At 36.3% G+C, this 14,453-nt stretch overlaps 1 protein-coding gene across 1 annotated transcript in view; it reads right to left on the bottom strand.

The window, feature by feature from the left end:
* Window positions 1-842: 842 nt before the first annotated feature.
* Window positions 843-14,453, bottom strand: part of ZNF280D (zinc finger protein 280D) — a 45,704-nt gene continuing 32,093 nt past the window's right edge. Inside the window, exons 17-19 of the mRNA XM_010140274.1 lie at window positions 8,934-8,979; window positions 6,412-6,467; window positions 843-1,479 (exon numbers count right to left, since the gene is read on the bottom strand). Of these exons, the coding sequence (XP_010138576.1) occupies window positions 843-1,479; window positions 6,412-6,467; window positions 8,934-8,979 (739 nt within the window). The remainder of the gene's footprint in view (window positions 1,480-6,411; window positions 6,468-8,933; window positions 8,980-14,453) is intronic.

Below are 14,453 nucleotides of genomic sequence, written 5' to 3'. Positions count from 1 at the left end.
CAGAATGCGCGCCAGTTGGTGTTTCCAGGTTGGGGTTGTCCTTCTTTTTGCTTACAACAGTTTTCCCATTAAACCGTACTTTGGTGTGACTTACAGACCATTCCTACAGGTCTACAGCTAAGAATAATTAAAACAATGGTAAAAGCCTAACAGCTACAGTACTTTCAGCAGTATGTCCTACTTTATACTATTATGTTCAGCATTTCTGCACGGCCTGCACACTGAAAACCCCACAAATGTTTTTATTGTAATAATTCCACTTTCACTGAAAGTTTAAGGTAAGCATATAGCCTGGCAGGATTACACCTGTACAGAGGTGCATAGATTCAAATAATTCCGTTCACATGCTTTTACAGACAGGAATGTGACACCAAGTCCAAAGGTTCATGTTTACCCAAATTATCAGCAGACCAATAATCATCATGACAAGTGTCCTCCACTTCAGCTTCAGAAGTGAATTCATACTAAATTCCACTGCTTAATGATATTCACACTGAAGGATTTAAAAAAATATTTTCTTGGCAAACAGATCACCTTATCTCAGGCTAGTTAACTATAAAAATTAGAATGTATTCCTCCTTTCAATTTAATAAGATATATCACATCCAAGAGACAGGAAGATATATTTGAATGTGCTACCTTTTGCAAATTCAGTTAATTCAGCTGTACACACACATACATGCTATCTTCAGGTACACAACTTCCCTTCAGTGTCTCTTTCTCTCCTCCCTCTCGCCCCCGTCATTGTAGTTCTAGTAATTAGCATCAATGAGCACACTCATGAGGAATGGTCCATGGTGTTCTTACCACTGTTTATAACAAACAACAAAATTAAGACAATTTCAGCTTGCTTCATTTTCATCTGTCTTGTTTACAGTTGTTTCCATTCTATTAGGACTGCTTCCTTTAGAAGTCTCATCTGCTTGTTCAGAGAGTTGTCCAGCTTTTTTTGATGAAGGTGCAACATTACCTTTTTGAAGAATTTCAGTAGCTTCATGTTCTAGTACCTCTGATGGAGTCAAAGGCTCCAAATGAATACTGCCTTGCTCACTGATGTCTGAGCTAATGGATTCCGGTTCATCTCTTTTTCTCAAGAACTGCTCAAAACTTACATCTTCACCTAATGTCAGTTTTAAGTCCCTGGCGTTCATTGCTGAAAGTGTACTTTCATCCAAGCTCTGTACTTCAGTCTGCTCATTCAAGATAACTTTATTTGAATTTTGGCAAGTTTTCAACTCACTTTCATCATGAATACATTTTTGCTTCTCACATACTAATTGTTTGTTATTATCTGAATCACAACACGGTCCTGTCCCATGCAAAGAATTCTTTGAGCTGTTGTCAGGGAGTTCCAAACTAGAAATGTTTTCTGTATTTGACAAAGATGAGTTTTCTTCATTCTTTTCAACTGATGCAACTTTTTTAGTTTGATTTCTATCGCATTCTTTTGTTTCATCTGAAGAGTTACACTCTTGTTTGCTGAAAAACAAAAGTTTTTACAACAAATTAAATAAAGCAACACATGGCTGTACTCTGCAAAGTGACACTAGAAAGTGGTATTGTAGGTTTCTCACAAGTTTTCATAGCAAATGGGCTGAATTTAATTAACAGCTGCATTTTTCTTACCTATTTACAAACTCAGCTTTGTATCTAGCAGTCAGTTAGTGCTCTTTAGCTCTCATATTTCATCTCCAGAAAAGGTGAGTTGTGCCTTTTGTGTGACACATGGAACTTTCCAGAATACAGCGTTCCTCTGCCTGCATAGGCTCTATAATACAGACGCAAATACAACTACCTGGAAACTTTCATTGATGATTAGCAAAAAAACCCCAAAACCAAAAAACCAGCCAGTTTGTACCTTTATACCAACCAATTGGCTCTGCAATACTAATGAGAGTAAATAAAGAAAAAAGCTAACAGTTGGAAACCTAAATTAAGTCTCTAGTTAGGCAACTACAAATTTGGATTTACTGAAAACATCAAACTGTGAAGTAGCATTTTCAGTCATTTTTCAGAGTAAAATTGTATATTTATAAAAAGGAAAGAGACATCAGTACTGAATTATGCAAGTAAAAATGAGAATCTTACTGTATAATAATATTTGAAATATAGTGTATTAACTTTGTAGACAAACTGATTGTTTAAATCTCGTATTTCAATACAGCCACAAGTATGCAGAGCTTTACGGGGGTGACCAGAAAAAACAAACAACAACAATGGAATACTCGGAAGACTGAACTCTACACAAATGTCATCTTGACCCACAAAAATACAGAACAGTCTGGTCATATTGCTAGACACAGATTTGCTCATATGTTTGTATTCTAGCAGTCAAAATCCTAAATACTAGTTTCTAATATTTCTCTTCCTTTGTTACAGGAACACCAGCTTCTCCCATCCTTTCAATGATGGAGCTTAAAACTGTTTGGTAAAAGTCAGCTTGCTAAGAGTTTAATATAATTTCTAACCCATTCAAAAGTTTCCAGAACGGTAAGTACCTCAAATTACCTAAAATAATGATGGTGACAGCTAAAAGAAAGCAAGGAGGTGGGTGGCGTGTGTGGGAATATGGAAGAACAATAGTTGGTCTGATTTCAGACATAAATTCTATAAAGGAAGTGAAATTAGGGGCAAAGTCTCCCAAATTAACTGAACATTTAAATTGAAGATAGTCTCTGACTATCTTCTGAACAGTGACATGCAGACAGAAGATGTGAGAGATATCACCAACCAAACATCTCACTAATCAAAATGCATTTGTACTTTATTTCCCCAAATAGTTTTAAAAATGGTTTGAAATAATTTTTGGCTAAAACCTTTTCTAACATTATCTACGCAGGTGACACTTCCAGCACATCGAAAAGGAATAACCAGCTTCCTGCTACTGCATTTTTAGGATGTATTTTCAAGCTGAAAGTCTAGACATGTTGTTCTATTGAACAGGAATTTAAAACAACTCATACGATTTGCCTATATGCTAAATGACACCGAGTTCTACAGAAAATGGTTATTCTGGAAGAGGTGCTACATACTACAGACATCCAGAAACCTGTTTCAAGTTTTACTTTCACTTAAGAATATTCCGTTTCCTACTCTGAATTTAAATCAGGAATATTTTGAGCATAAGGGATAAGCATGAGGGATGAGACTATTGAGATATCCTTCAGTGATGAAATTCCACCAATCACTGAGGAAGTCGCAAGAATCTGTTCATCCTGTTACACTGACTTTTCATTCATAATACAGAATTAACAGAAGAGAGAGGAGAGCCCCTTTACCACATTACACCCTAGATTTGCTACTTATGTCAAACAGAGTTGCAGCACAAAAGCCAGCACTCAGAACCACCCATCAGCTGTGGCTCACATACCTGGTCTTGCCATAACTGTTGCTAATTACCTCATCTATTCCAGAGAGGCACTTAAGCTATACGGAGATGTATAAATACTAGTCAATATTTAGAATTGTTTTCACATGAAAATCCAGTCAACTCTTTATGAAACACTGTATATACACATAACCTTTAGCTACTACTTTTCAACAAGCAGCTTGAGGGTGAGGTGTAGTCAGAATTAACAGACATAGTATTACACCTCATGTGGGTAGTTTTGAATGCTGATATGCAAAAAAAAAAGTTTTAAATAGAGGGATAACTAATTCCTCATTATCACAGAGCAGTGTTTCCACACTGGAAACCCCAGATGAATTACTTATATGTATCCCACCTCAAGAAATTCCTCAAAGGGCAAATCTGCCCTTAATGTATAAAAAGAATCCATCACAATCTCCCTCACCTTCCAGGAATCAAAATCCCAGCTTCATCCAAACCCAGCCTCTCACTCGCACTCCTGGCAAAACACAGGAAGAGGGGAAGAAGAAAAATCTATATATATCTTCATTTCTTATGCAGAAAAAAGCTGTCTCCTGTGAGCGTACCTTCCATCGAGTCATTTATACCAATAAATCAGAGTACAAAAATAATACTGAACACATTTTTGCACAACAATCTCCACTACATAAGCAATTATTCGTGAACAACAGTGATCTTGTAGATCGCTAAACACAACAGTAAGCTTATTTACATAGAACATTTCTCCAGTGAAATAATTTACCTCTGCTGAGAACTGCAGATGAAGAAGCAAAACCTGGCAACTATGATGGAATGAAATCCCACAATAAAAAGAAAGATCATATAGGATTTCAAGAAATCACTCCATTAGTAAGTCAGTAGCTGAAAAGGAATAGCCTTCCAGCCAATACTAGGAATAAAACACACTCTCTACTTCTCTCTGTGCACACAATATTGGTTTCAGTGTAAGATAACTAAAAATTCAGACACCAAAAAGACTGCAAAACGCAAGAATAACTTATTATAGAGAAAAAAGGATTTCAGTGAACAGTTAGAATGTAACATTTGACTTTTGTTTAATGAAAACAATTAATCCATTTTCTAAAGCACGATACAAACTGCAGCCGGACTATCAAATATGGGCTATACTAGTGAACTAGCTGCTACATCATCTATATGAAAAACGCAAATAAGACTACTTCGAGAGTGTGGCAGAAGAAAATTTTGAGTGGGTGCACACATACACCCAGCCCAAGCTACAGAAGCCTAGAAATTAAAGGAATTTTCTTTCTTTTTTTTTTTCTTTTTCTCATTGTATAGAAAATGTAAGATTTGGGTGCCAAGTGAGGCTGAGGGAAGCCCGGATCTGAACAGTGGTTGTTTAATAATCATACTAGCTCACTTTTTTTTGTGCTGCTCTTTGCAGTGTATATTCACTTTACATTCACTTTACTTTATTATCTTATATTGGTATTTCATGATTTTACAAATCATTCAGGGAAAGTTCTATAGAAAAAAAAATCATACAATATCACAACAGAATATAAACAAGTGGCATTTACACATCTGCACACAGAGTACTTGCAAAGTATGTGCAAACGAACCTCCAGTCTGTGGAAAAGTATCTCCAGGTAATGAAACCTGTGTTACAGCTGCATTTACATAACAGTCTGGTGTGAAAGGATGTGATGGTTTTGAGGCACATTCCTTGATTGTTCCCACGTACTGTTCGGCTCACCGAGCAGTCCTGGCCCACGCAAGCTAGCTAGCTTTGAGGAGAGAGAACTGGAAGCTCTCATCCACAAGTGCTGCAACCGAGCCGGCTCCTCAAGAGTCCAAGCCAACGACATTCTGAATACGTGCGCAGTATGCACAGTTCTGTCCAGGGAACTGTCTGCTCTAAAATAACACCTCCGAACCACAGGACAGGGAAGAGTCAGGATTCTCAGAATCAACTGCTTTCATTACTGATCTTCTCGCCTGCATTATTACTTACTTTCTAAAATCAACATAGTTACCTAGAAGAGTGTTTGAGCACCGAGTATCTCCGCTGTAAAAAGCCCATAAGGTAGTATCAAACAAAGTTTTAATAGAAAATACAGAACAGATGTATATACTAGAATTATTTTTGTCTACTTAAACACAAGGATAGGAGAAAGTAGTACATAATATTTAATTAGAATTTCAGTGACTGTTTATGAATCTGTAACTTAAAGACAGCATGCTAGCTTCTAAGACCAGAACCACGTCATCTCAATTCTTCAGGATTTTAAGTGAAAGTAAATTTTCAAATTATTTGGCTCACATTGCATATGACTAATGATAGGCAAAGGAGAACCTTTTCTGTGAGAAAAGTAACCTACAGGGACTCTGAAAGCAGTCTGGTTTTTTTTTTCCCCAAAGGCACTACAAATGCACATATAACAAATCACTATAATTACGTTTTGGCTAAACTTTTAAAGATTAAATTTGCACCAACAATTGTGGGAGATCACTGGAATAAGACATTTCAGGCTGTAGGATCTGGAGTATTAATTTAGATTAATTATATGAAGTATAGGTCTAGCCACAATATGTCCGAAAAGAAACATGCAAGATTTCAATTTCTCTAGACTGACATAAGAAATTCCACAATTTTGCCTATTTAAGCAGAGCTATAATTGTTAATTACCAAATTGCATGTATTTGCTCTGCTACGAATTTGAGAATACTTTCCAAAAATGACAGGTTATTAAAAATCTAAATTAACATCTTATACTGTATTTTAAAATTGCTTCCCAATTGCCCCAGAAATGCTTCTTTTAACAGTTTGTACAATTTATTTAATGTCTTATGAATCCTGAGTAATTTGCATTCTAAGCATTACTAAGATGTGTTTTGACACTTGGAACCCGAATTCTATGTGTCTTGTTGAGTACACTACGACCACCATTCAAATTTTTGTCATAAAAAACACAGATTATGAAAATACTAATGACATACTTTTTCCCAATTATCTGAGAAATAACACAGGTGTTATTTTATGTACCTGATTTCAAGATGCAGCTGATCATTGTATTTACCTTTCAAAAGTTGGTGTTTCTGTTTTTCCTTCAGATAAACTAGGTCCTGAAATTTTCTGTAATAATTAACGACATTTCTTTTATTTTACATTCATAGGCAACTGATTACAATATAAAGTTGTAGAAATAATTTCACGGTAACACTCCCGTAAATATGCTATGTAGCAGAGACTGAGCGTGGATCTTAGCACAGATCCTTGCAAGTAGTCTTCCAAGTTAAAAAAACCCAAAACCAAAATCACAAAAAGCCAGAAACAAAGCAAAACTTTAAAGCAATTCTTGCAGCCTTTTTCATCTTCATAATCTCAATTATGCCTTATTGAACAGGATGCAAAATAAGTCTGGACAGTGTTTTACTGGGGCGGGGGGGAAGTCTGAACTAAACTTGTGTTTTGCTAGCAAAAAAAAAAAAGAGGGAGCAAAAAAATGCCAAGGAAAAGCAAGACAGTTGAGGTTAGTATGTTTTTTAAAGCATCACAGCCCCGCAGATGCTGTTACATTAAGTGTACGTACAAGGAAGACATAACAAAATGCTTGTCACAGAATAAAGTTGAGTCTCTATTAAAACTTCGACAACGAAATAGTTTTTTAGTTCTAAATGATATAAGCAAAGCTATATTTCCCCCCCATTTTTAAAACCACAGAAAAGCTAGTGACTGAAAACTGCCATTTGGAAACAGCCACATGTCTTCTGAAAGCACCTCCTATGCTACAAGGTGTCTTGCCCATATAATCTTATTCTCATTTAGGAAATTGCGTGTAACTGACAAAATTAAGAAATGAAACTTCTCCTGTCTGAATACAACTGAAATTTTGGTTTTAAAATAGAAAAGATCACTGTACATAAAGATTAACATTTTAAATGACTATTTGTAACACAACCTCGTAAATATTTACGACCGTGTAAACAATGTAACATACTTGTAGCATAATATTTTTTTTTCCCCACAGAGGTGGTATATTTTGTTTCAATGGGACCAAATTATACTGCAAATTTTTCAACTTAATGGTAAATTTATGCTTATTCTATCTTCTAAAATACCATCAGCTACACTTCTACCATATTTTGTTGTGTTTCTGTCACACAATGCCCACGCACATATGACCCATGCTAAGAAACACCTTCTTTAAGTTACTGAACTCTGCTTGCTACTATATAACCTCCTTCCCTATCCAGCACCTTCCTCTCCTGGCTGACCACACTCCTCCCTGGCAACTACCAGGAAAGGAAGACCTCTCATCTCTTTGAATTTTAAATACTATGGTTTTTAAAAATCTGATTCATCAACTTATACTTTTTGGTTCTTCAGCACCCATGGGGTTCTGTCCTTTGACCTCCTGGTGTATTTCAACAAAAGCCAAAACATCAAGCATCCAGTTGCAGCAAAATAAGAGGTATTCCACAGCATCTTGGAAGGAACAACCAGACTCCACACAGCCCAGACCACACTGAAAAGCAGCTCACTGTTCTGAAAGGGCTAGGGTGTGTGGGTTGGGATTTTTTTTGTTTGAGTTTGGAAGGGATGTTGCATTTTTTCTTTTATTTTAAAATGAAAGCAAATATTATGGAACACAATTTTCTGGAGCAAAAAATGCAAATTCAACATCTTCTATAATGCTGAAACACAGTATGGGACAGAAAACAACGAGAAAGTAAGAGAAAATACACCTGAAGCGGTAATGGAGTCTATGGAAAGAACAGATGTGGTTGTGCACATTTGAGAATCTTGCTTAACACTGCTCAGTGAAGATGAACATCTTGCGTTTCTACAAAATCATTGCTTCTGTTAAAAAAATCTTCTCACCAACCTTTTGCATTTTGGAAAGCAGGCAACCATTGTTACAAGAAAAAAATCTTTACTAGGTCTGTGGAGTTCTCCAACTCTTTTACAAGCTGGCATTTCTGTAACAGATTGCCCTGTTCGAAGGACAGCAGAAAGACAACTTCTTACAGACAAAATTCTGTAAAATCAGAACTCAAAGATGGTATTTTTGGAAAAAAAAAAAGATGTACTGTGAAATCATTTAGCTTCCTAACAGGCAAAAATGGGGGGAGATTTGTACATGTGTCTAGCAAAAAAAAACCAATTCAGGCCTGGAGAATCATTTCCAAAGATTTTCCTCTTTAAAGAGGTACAAATGAAAAAAACCCTCAAAAAGTTACAATTCAGAGTCAATATTTACTGAGATCTCAGATTATACTTCAGGTTAACTTCCAAGTTCCCTGAAGATGAAGATGTAAGGCAACTAAACCATTCCTTCACTGGAGCCTGGCAAACAGATCAACCAAAATGGATTGACTGGAATCTGGAACTCTTTGGCTGTGGCAAACATACTAAAGGTGTCCCTCCATACCCTTTTGCAGCTGAACACAGAAAGCTGGATTTTTGCACTATGCATATCTTCTGAACACCATGAGCCAACAGTATATGTATAGTTAAAAAAGAATTGCCTTGGATCTTCAAACTAGTTATGAAGTTCAGAGACACTGTTAGACTGTGTGGAGAAAAGACAGACATTACCTCCAGCTTAGCTTCTCTCTCTCCAATGGAGAATTCAGTCTTTAACCTAGCAGATAATGAATTAAGATTCAATGTTTTTAAAATACTGTATGATTAAAAGAGATAAGGATTAAGATACTTACAGTATGAAAGCAACTCAGTAATCTGAAATGAATTTTTGAAGTTGATACTTATTTTGAGCTTGAATGTACTTCAGAGTTCCAGAAGAGCATTTCAGAATTTTAAAATGTTTTATTTGGTATACAGAAATTCTATGATAAACTTGTTCTTGTAACCTGTTCTGGTTACCTCACCTTATGAAAACCAGGAAGCAACAGTCTTAAGATGGTTAGCAATACTTACTTTCTAGTGCTTACTGCAAGAGGAACAATCCTTCACTATAAAGGCCTTTTAAACCATGACTAAAGTACCTAAAATGTGAAATGCTAAATTAAGTCCATAAAGCTACATTATAACCCAACAAAAATATTCTGCAATACAAGCTCAGTTTTCTTTCAATTGTATATCATAATCCAAATACCCAGAACACAGCTGTAGTTTACTTTAGGGCAACTGTGAAACATTGCATCTGACCTCCCACTACTCTTTGGAGGAGACACTTCCTTCAAAATACCTTCACAGGCACAGTCCACACACACGATGAACTATAAATAATTTACATTTATTGACTTCTAAAACCACATTAAACAGCTTATCACAGCATCACTAAAATTGATTTTCTGTATTTATATAAGAAAACGCTTTTGCAGAGATAGCAAGACGTATGTCTCCTACAAAACCTTGTTAAGTCATCACTTCTAATATAAAAATCTAACCTTTCAAAGGCTTCCTATGGAAAAAAACTGAACAAAACCCTCAAAATTGCTTATGCCTGTATCATCTTTGTTGATGCTGCAATAAAGGCAAATTTAATCTGCTGAAGTGTAGTGCTGCCTCTGTTATATTTAAATAATGTTATTAATCATAAATGAAAAGATTCATGACCTCAGCGAGTCTTAATGGTTGTCTACAAGGTAGAAAATACCTGACAGAAGAAAACTTTACCAACTTAAATTTTATGAAAAATATATACTAATGTTAGATGGGTATCTACCACCTGTATTTTCCAAATTTAATCCAAGAAAGCACTGCTAAAATCAGCTGTTTTTAACAAATTTCAGCACATACTTTCAGCACACCATAGAAACATTCTAACATTAATGTTCTAGCAACTAACCAATGACTGGGACTGTAGTATAAATAACCACTTAGAACTATTTTAATTACCACCTCTTAATTTGCGGTAAAAGATGGCAAAAAACCTCCAAGACTGTTTTAAAACAATATTGCTATGATAGCACTGTGACAATGTTCATCGAAGTAAGAAAAATGATCAGGGTAAATCAAACGACACCAGGTTTTTTGGGTCAGGGACATGAAATACTCTGAAGTATTTAATCTTGAGTAGCAGCACCAGTAAAAGATGATACAACATTGAATAAACTGAGCTCCAATGATTTCTATGCCAGATATGTCAAACATTTGTCTGAAAACAGTCAGTCTTGAAAGAGCAGAACGATTTAAATGAGTAAATCAGATACAGTATATCCATGGAAAAAACTAAGTTTTGCCATCAAAATAAATGGGTGTGAATTGGATCCAAGTGTAGATTGTTTTAAATACGTTATAAACATTATTTTACATTATCAAATTCTGACAGATTTCTGTGGTAATGTTTTACAGCTTATAAAACAGATTCAAACCGGTTAGTTTATGCTATTTTGGAAGCAAACAGAGCTCCTAACATTTTGTCATAACCACATCTCGACTAATATGGTATGCCTTGGATTCCTGACATATAATCTCAACCCTAATTCATTTAGGAATACGTTTTAGCAAGTTGCTCCTTCTAATCTGTACTTTGCAGAATGGATACTAAACCATAGCAAACTATCACCTTGTGATGTTCCCAAGACTTCCCATATAAGAATCTTAAATCCCATAGTTCTCAGACAGCAAAGGCAACACACCTCCTTACAATGTACATCTGTGGAGCTACAGTTCTCCTGGAAAGAACATTATGAAAATAAAACAAAAATTGCGACCAACTCCACTAAGTACAGCCTGACAGTCTGTAACTTTGAGCAAGCTTGAAATCTCTCTAGTAACTACTATTACTAATTATTACTATCTTAGACTAATTTAGCCTAAATTTAGGTTGAACTGAAGCACTGAAACATGAAGCATCATCTAGGACTAACGGCAGAGATTTGGAGTCAGTGAAACAGACTTGAAAATGCACAGTCCAAGAAAGGATAGGAGTATTCTCATTTCTGAAATTCATACAGCCTCACTGCTTCCCTTGCTCTCACAAAAAAAAAAAATTCTATGTATTTGCACACATACACACAGAACTCAAACCATCAGCAACTGTCTTCCCAGTGACCTGCCATGTTTTCTTACAACCAAAGGATTCCTCCCACAGCTGCTTTGGGAAAGCAGTTCTGAAACTCAGCTGGAGCCTTTTGCCAAGCATCTTTTTTTTGTCCATCCCTAACCAAAAATAACTTTTTCTAGGGCAACTGTAGCTTCAAGAATTTACAGAAAACAACTTTATGTTATTTAAGTGGCTCAAGGTGCCTTCCAGCCGCTCAACTTAATCATCATACCCAGCATTATAAATATAAATCTATTTTACAACCAAAAGAACAGAAAGGTCCTTGGTTTGGCTTGTATTTTAGTGTAGGGCCTTTTGTCGGGTTTTTTTGTTGTGGTTTTTAAGAACTCCAGCTTTTTAGCAGAAATTCCTGCACCTCGAAAGATACAACTATGTAGAATCAATGAAGCAAAAAGCATAGTTCTCCAGCAAATATCTGACCGTATGAGCATTTACTGGGAAGGCATATATGAATGCACAGTTGAAAGAATAAAAAGCTGCTTCTGTGCTATGGTGATTTACTGTTAAGGACTGAATAGGAAAGGAGAGATGGTGATGTCCAGTTTCTAACCTGTAAAATGGGGTTAGCAATGACGACAGCCACATAACTTACTATTGTTACCACGAGCAGTGAAGCGTTACTAAGCACAAAGCTGCAAAGTTACAAACATTAACAAAATAACAGAAATGAACATTTACCTTCTTGTAAGAAAGACTTTCAAACCAAAAGTTATGTAGAATTAGCTAATCAAGCAATGACAGTCAACATCCTAAAACCAAAAAAACCAACCCCTGACACAGGTTAAAGTACATACAAATGAATTCTTCATTCTTTGACCATAAGCTAAACTGGTCTTACCATGCATAGTCATGCTCTGTCCTTGCAGATGTGGCCCAATATGTTGCATTATTTATTTAACCTTGTACTTGTTGGGACCATCAGGGATATTTAATATCGAGTCAGGCAGATTTACTTGCATGGTTCAGTACCGGTTTTATGTTACGAGTTTTCCACATGAGTAACTTTTCTGAGATCCTCACACAAATGGAAACAGGATGCCGCGATGGCAATTGTTTCTAATGAACTATTTACACAAGGCTGGCAAATCTGTATGTAGCTTACAAGTGTTTTAACGGCAAATCTTTAACTTAACTTCTGTGGCAAAGCTGCAAAAGAACCAAATGATAATATTCAAAGTGAGCATTCAAGAGAGATAGAATTCAAATAACTTCATTTTATAGTGTCAGTCTAGTGTAATTTCAGGGAAATTTAGAGAACATTTCTGAAAGCCAAGAAAATCTGTAACCTTATTCCAGTTTTGTTGTTGCTGAAAATCTGAATGAAAACAAAATATCATGGATTCAACTGCCTCTGAAATGCAACAGCATGTTCACAGTGAAAACACAAATCCACTATGCTTTTTTTGAATGCTGCTGTGTCAAAACAGAAATAAGTCCTGCAAGAAAAGCCTGTAGTAGGTAACCGATGCCTGAAGTTGAACAGCAGCATTCAAGATGGAACATAGCTTCTGTCAGAAGAAAAAAAAAAGTAGCAAAGAGACTTTAGAGTAGTGAGCAAGTGTGCAGATGCTCAATCACAAAATATGCATAAGAGACAATGGATGACAGGATCCTTGCCAGTATTAACAATACCACGGTGGTTGCAGAAGCTCACTGTCAAAACTGTTACTGTTTCAATACTAAAAGTGAGGAGGACAAAAGTACTGGTGAAAATGGATTAATCTCAGAGAGTTTGATTATGCAGAAAAAGAAACTGCTGGAAATCAAGAACAGCTTGCATTCGTCAAAAATAATCTCTTAACTAGGAGATTATAACAGTGACTGATCTCAGAGTAAGATTAGCTCTACCTATTTGGTTGCTTGGAAGCCAGTAAATGAGAGATTCAAACAAGAAACGTATCCATTGTAAGCAGGTGGTTGAGTTTGGAGGAACACCAGATGTTCATCATGATAAAAGAAAGCTCATTGTATATCCAGACAGCCTGTTGATGGATAAACTTGCCATAGATAATCTAGAACTAAGGATGAAGTCAGAAGCAGTGAAACCAAAAGCAACAGATGTCTCGGCAGCTTGAGTAGAGTACCTTGAAGATGAGAAATGGTATCAAAAGAACAAGGTGAGAATGAACCGTAGCTGCTCCACCCTCAGAATCAAGGCTCAATTAATTATCAGTTTCCACTGCGTGCTTTCCTCCTACAGTATTTAGGAGCAAAAAGAAGCTTAGCTGCCACACCTAACCAGCTAATAAACTCCTTTGGTCAAGATTCAGTTTACGCAGTACACGCGACAGAAGTAATTCAAAGCACATTTTGCCACTATACACTGTAAAGTAATTGGCAAACAAAAATGCAACTTACTTGAATATGAAATAGATCAGGACTTACACGTTTTACGAACACCCAAAGAGAACAACAAAGCCCTTTAGTTTCAGAAGTTAGGATTCAAGGTCAGAACAAAATGGGCTTTGATGTCAACATATACACAATGTCATCATTTAGACACTACTCTAGCTTGGGATATCAACAGACTTGAGCAGCAAAGAAACACTGCAAATAAGCAGCAAAGAAATACTGCGTCACATAAGTGAAATTCCTCGTAAGCCTCTCTTCAAAGGAGTACAGCCCCCCAAAAGCTGCAAGTCAATGCTGCAAAGCAGAGAACATTATCACAGAAGGGCCTTTGCCAGACTACAATATTGGGAGAAAAGACCAGACCTGCTGCTTAAAAGATGGAAGAAGCGAATACCACAGCTTCAATGCATGAAGAAAAAGGAAAAGGTCTGGTCAGATCCTTGTTTTCTTACATACCAAAATAATCCCAAGCTGGACTGTGTTCAATTTTCTGGTCCACAATGATGTATCAGTGAGCCAAGGCAGTATAGGATACCTGCTCACTTTCAACTCCCCTGCAACAAAAATGTCTGCTGTCAGTTCATTTAAAAATGTTAATTGTTGCGCAAAGCAGAGAGTTGAGTATTAGAAGAGTACTGGCATAAGTTATTAAGCCTTACTTCCTCAGCACAAGGTGGATCACTAAACAAACAAGGCAACTTTATGCAGAGTAACAATTTACAAAGCAATTC

The sequence above is a fragment of the Buceros rhinoceros genome, unplaced genomic scaffold, assembly GCF_000710305.1.
Source record: "Buceros rhinoceros silvestris isolate BGI_N320 unplaced genomic scaffold, ASM71030v1 scaffold19077, whole genome shotgun sequence".
NCBI lineage: Eukaryota > Metazoa > Chordata > Aves > Bucerotiformes > Bucerotidae > Buceros > Buceros rhinoceros.
This window is presented reverse-complemented; position numbering and strand designations above follow the sequence as displayed.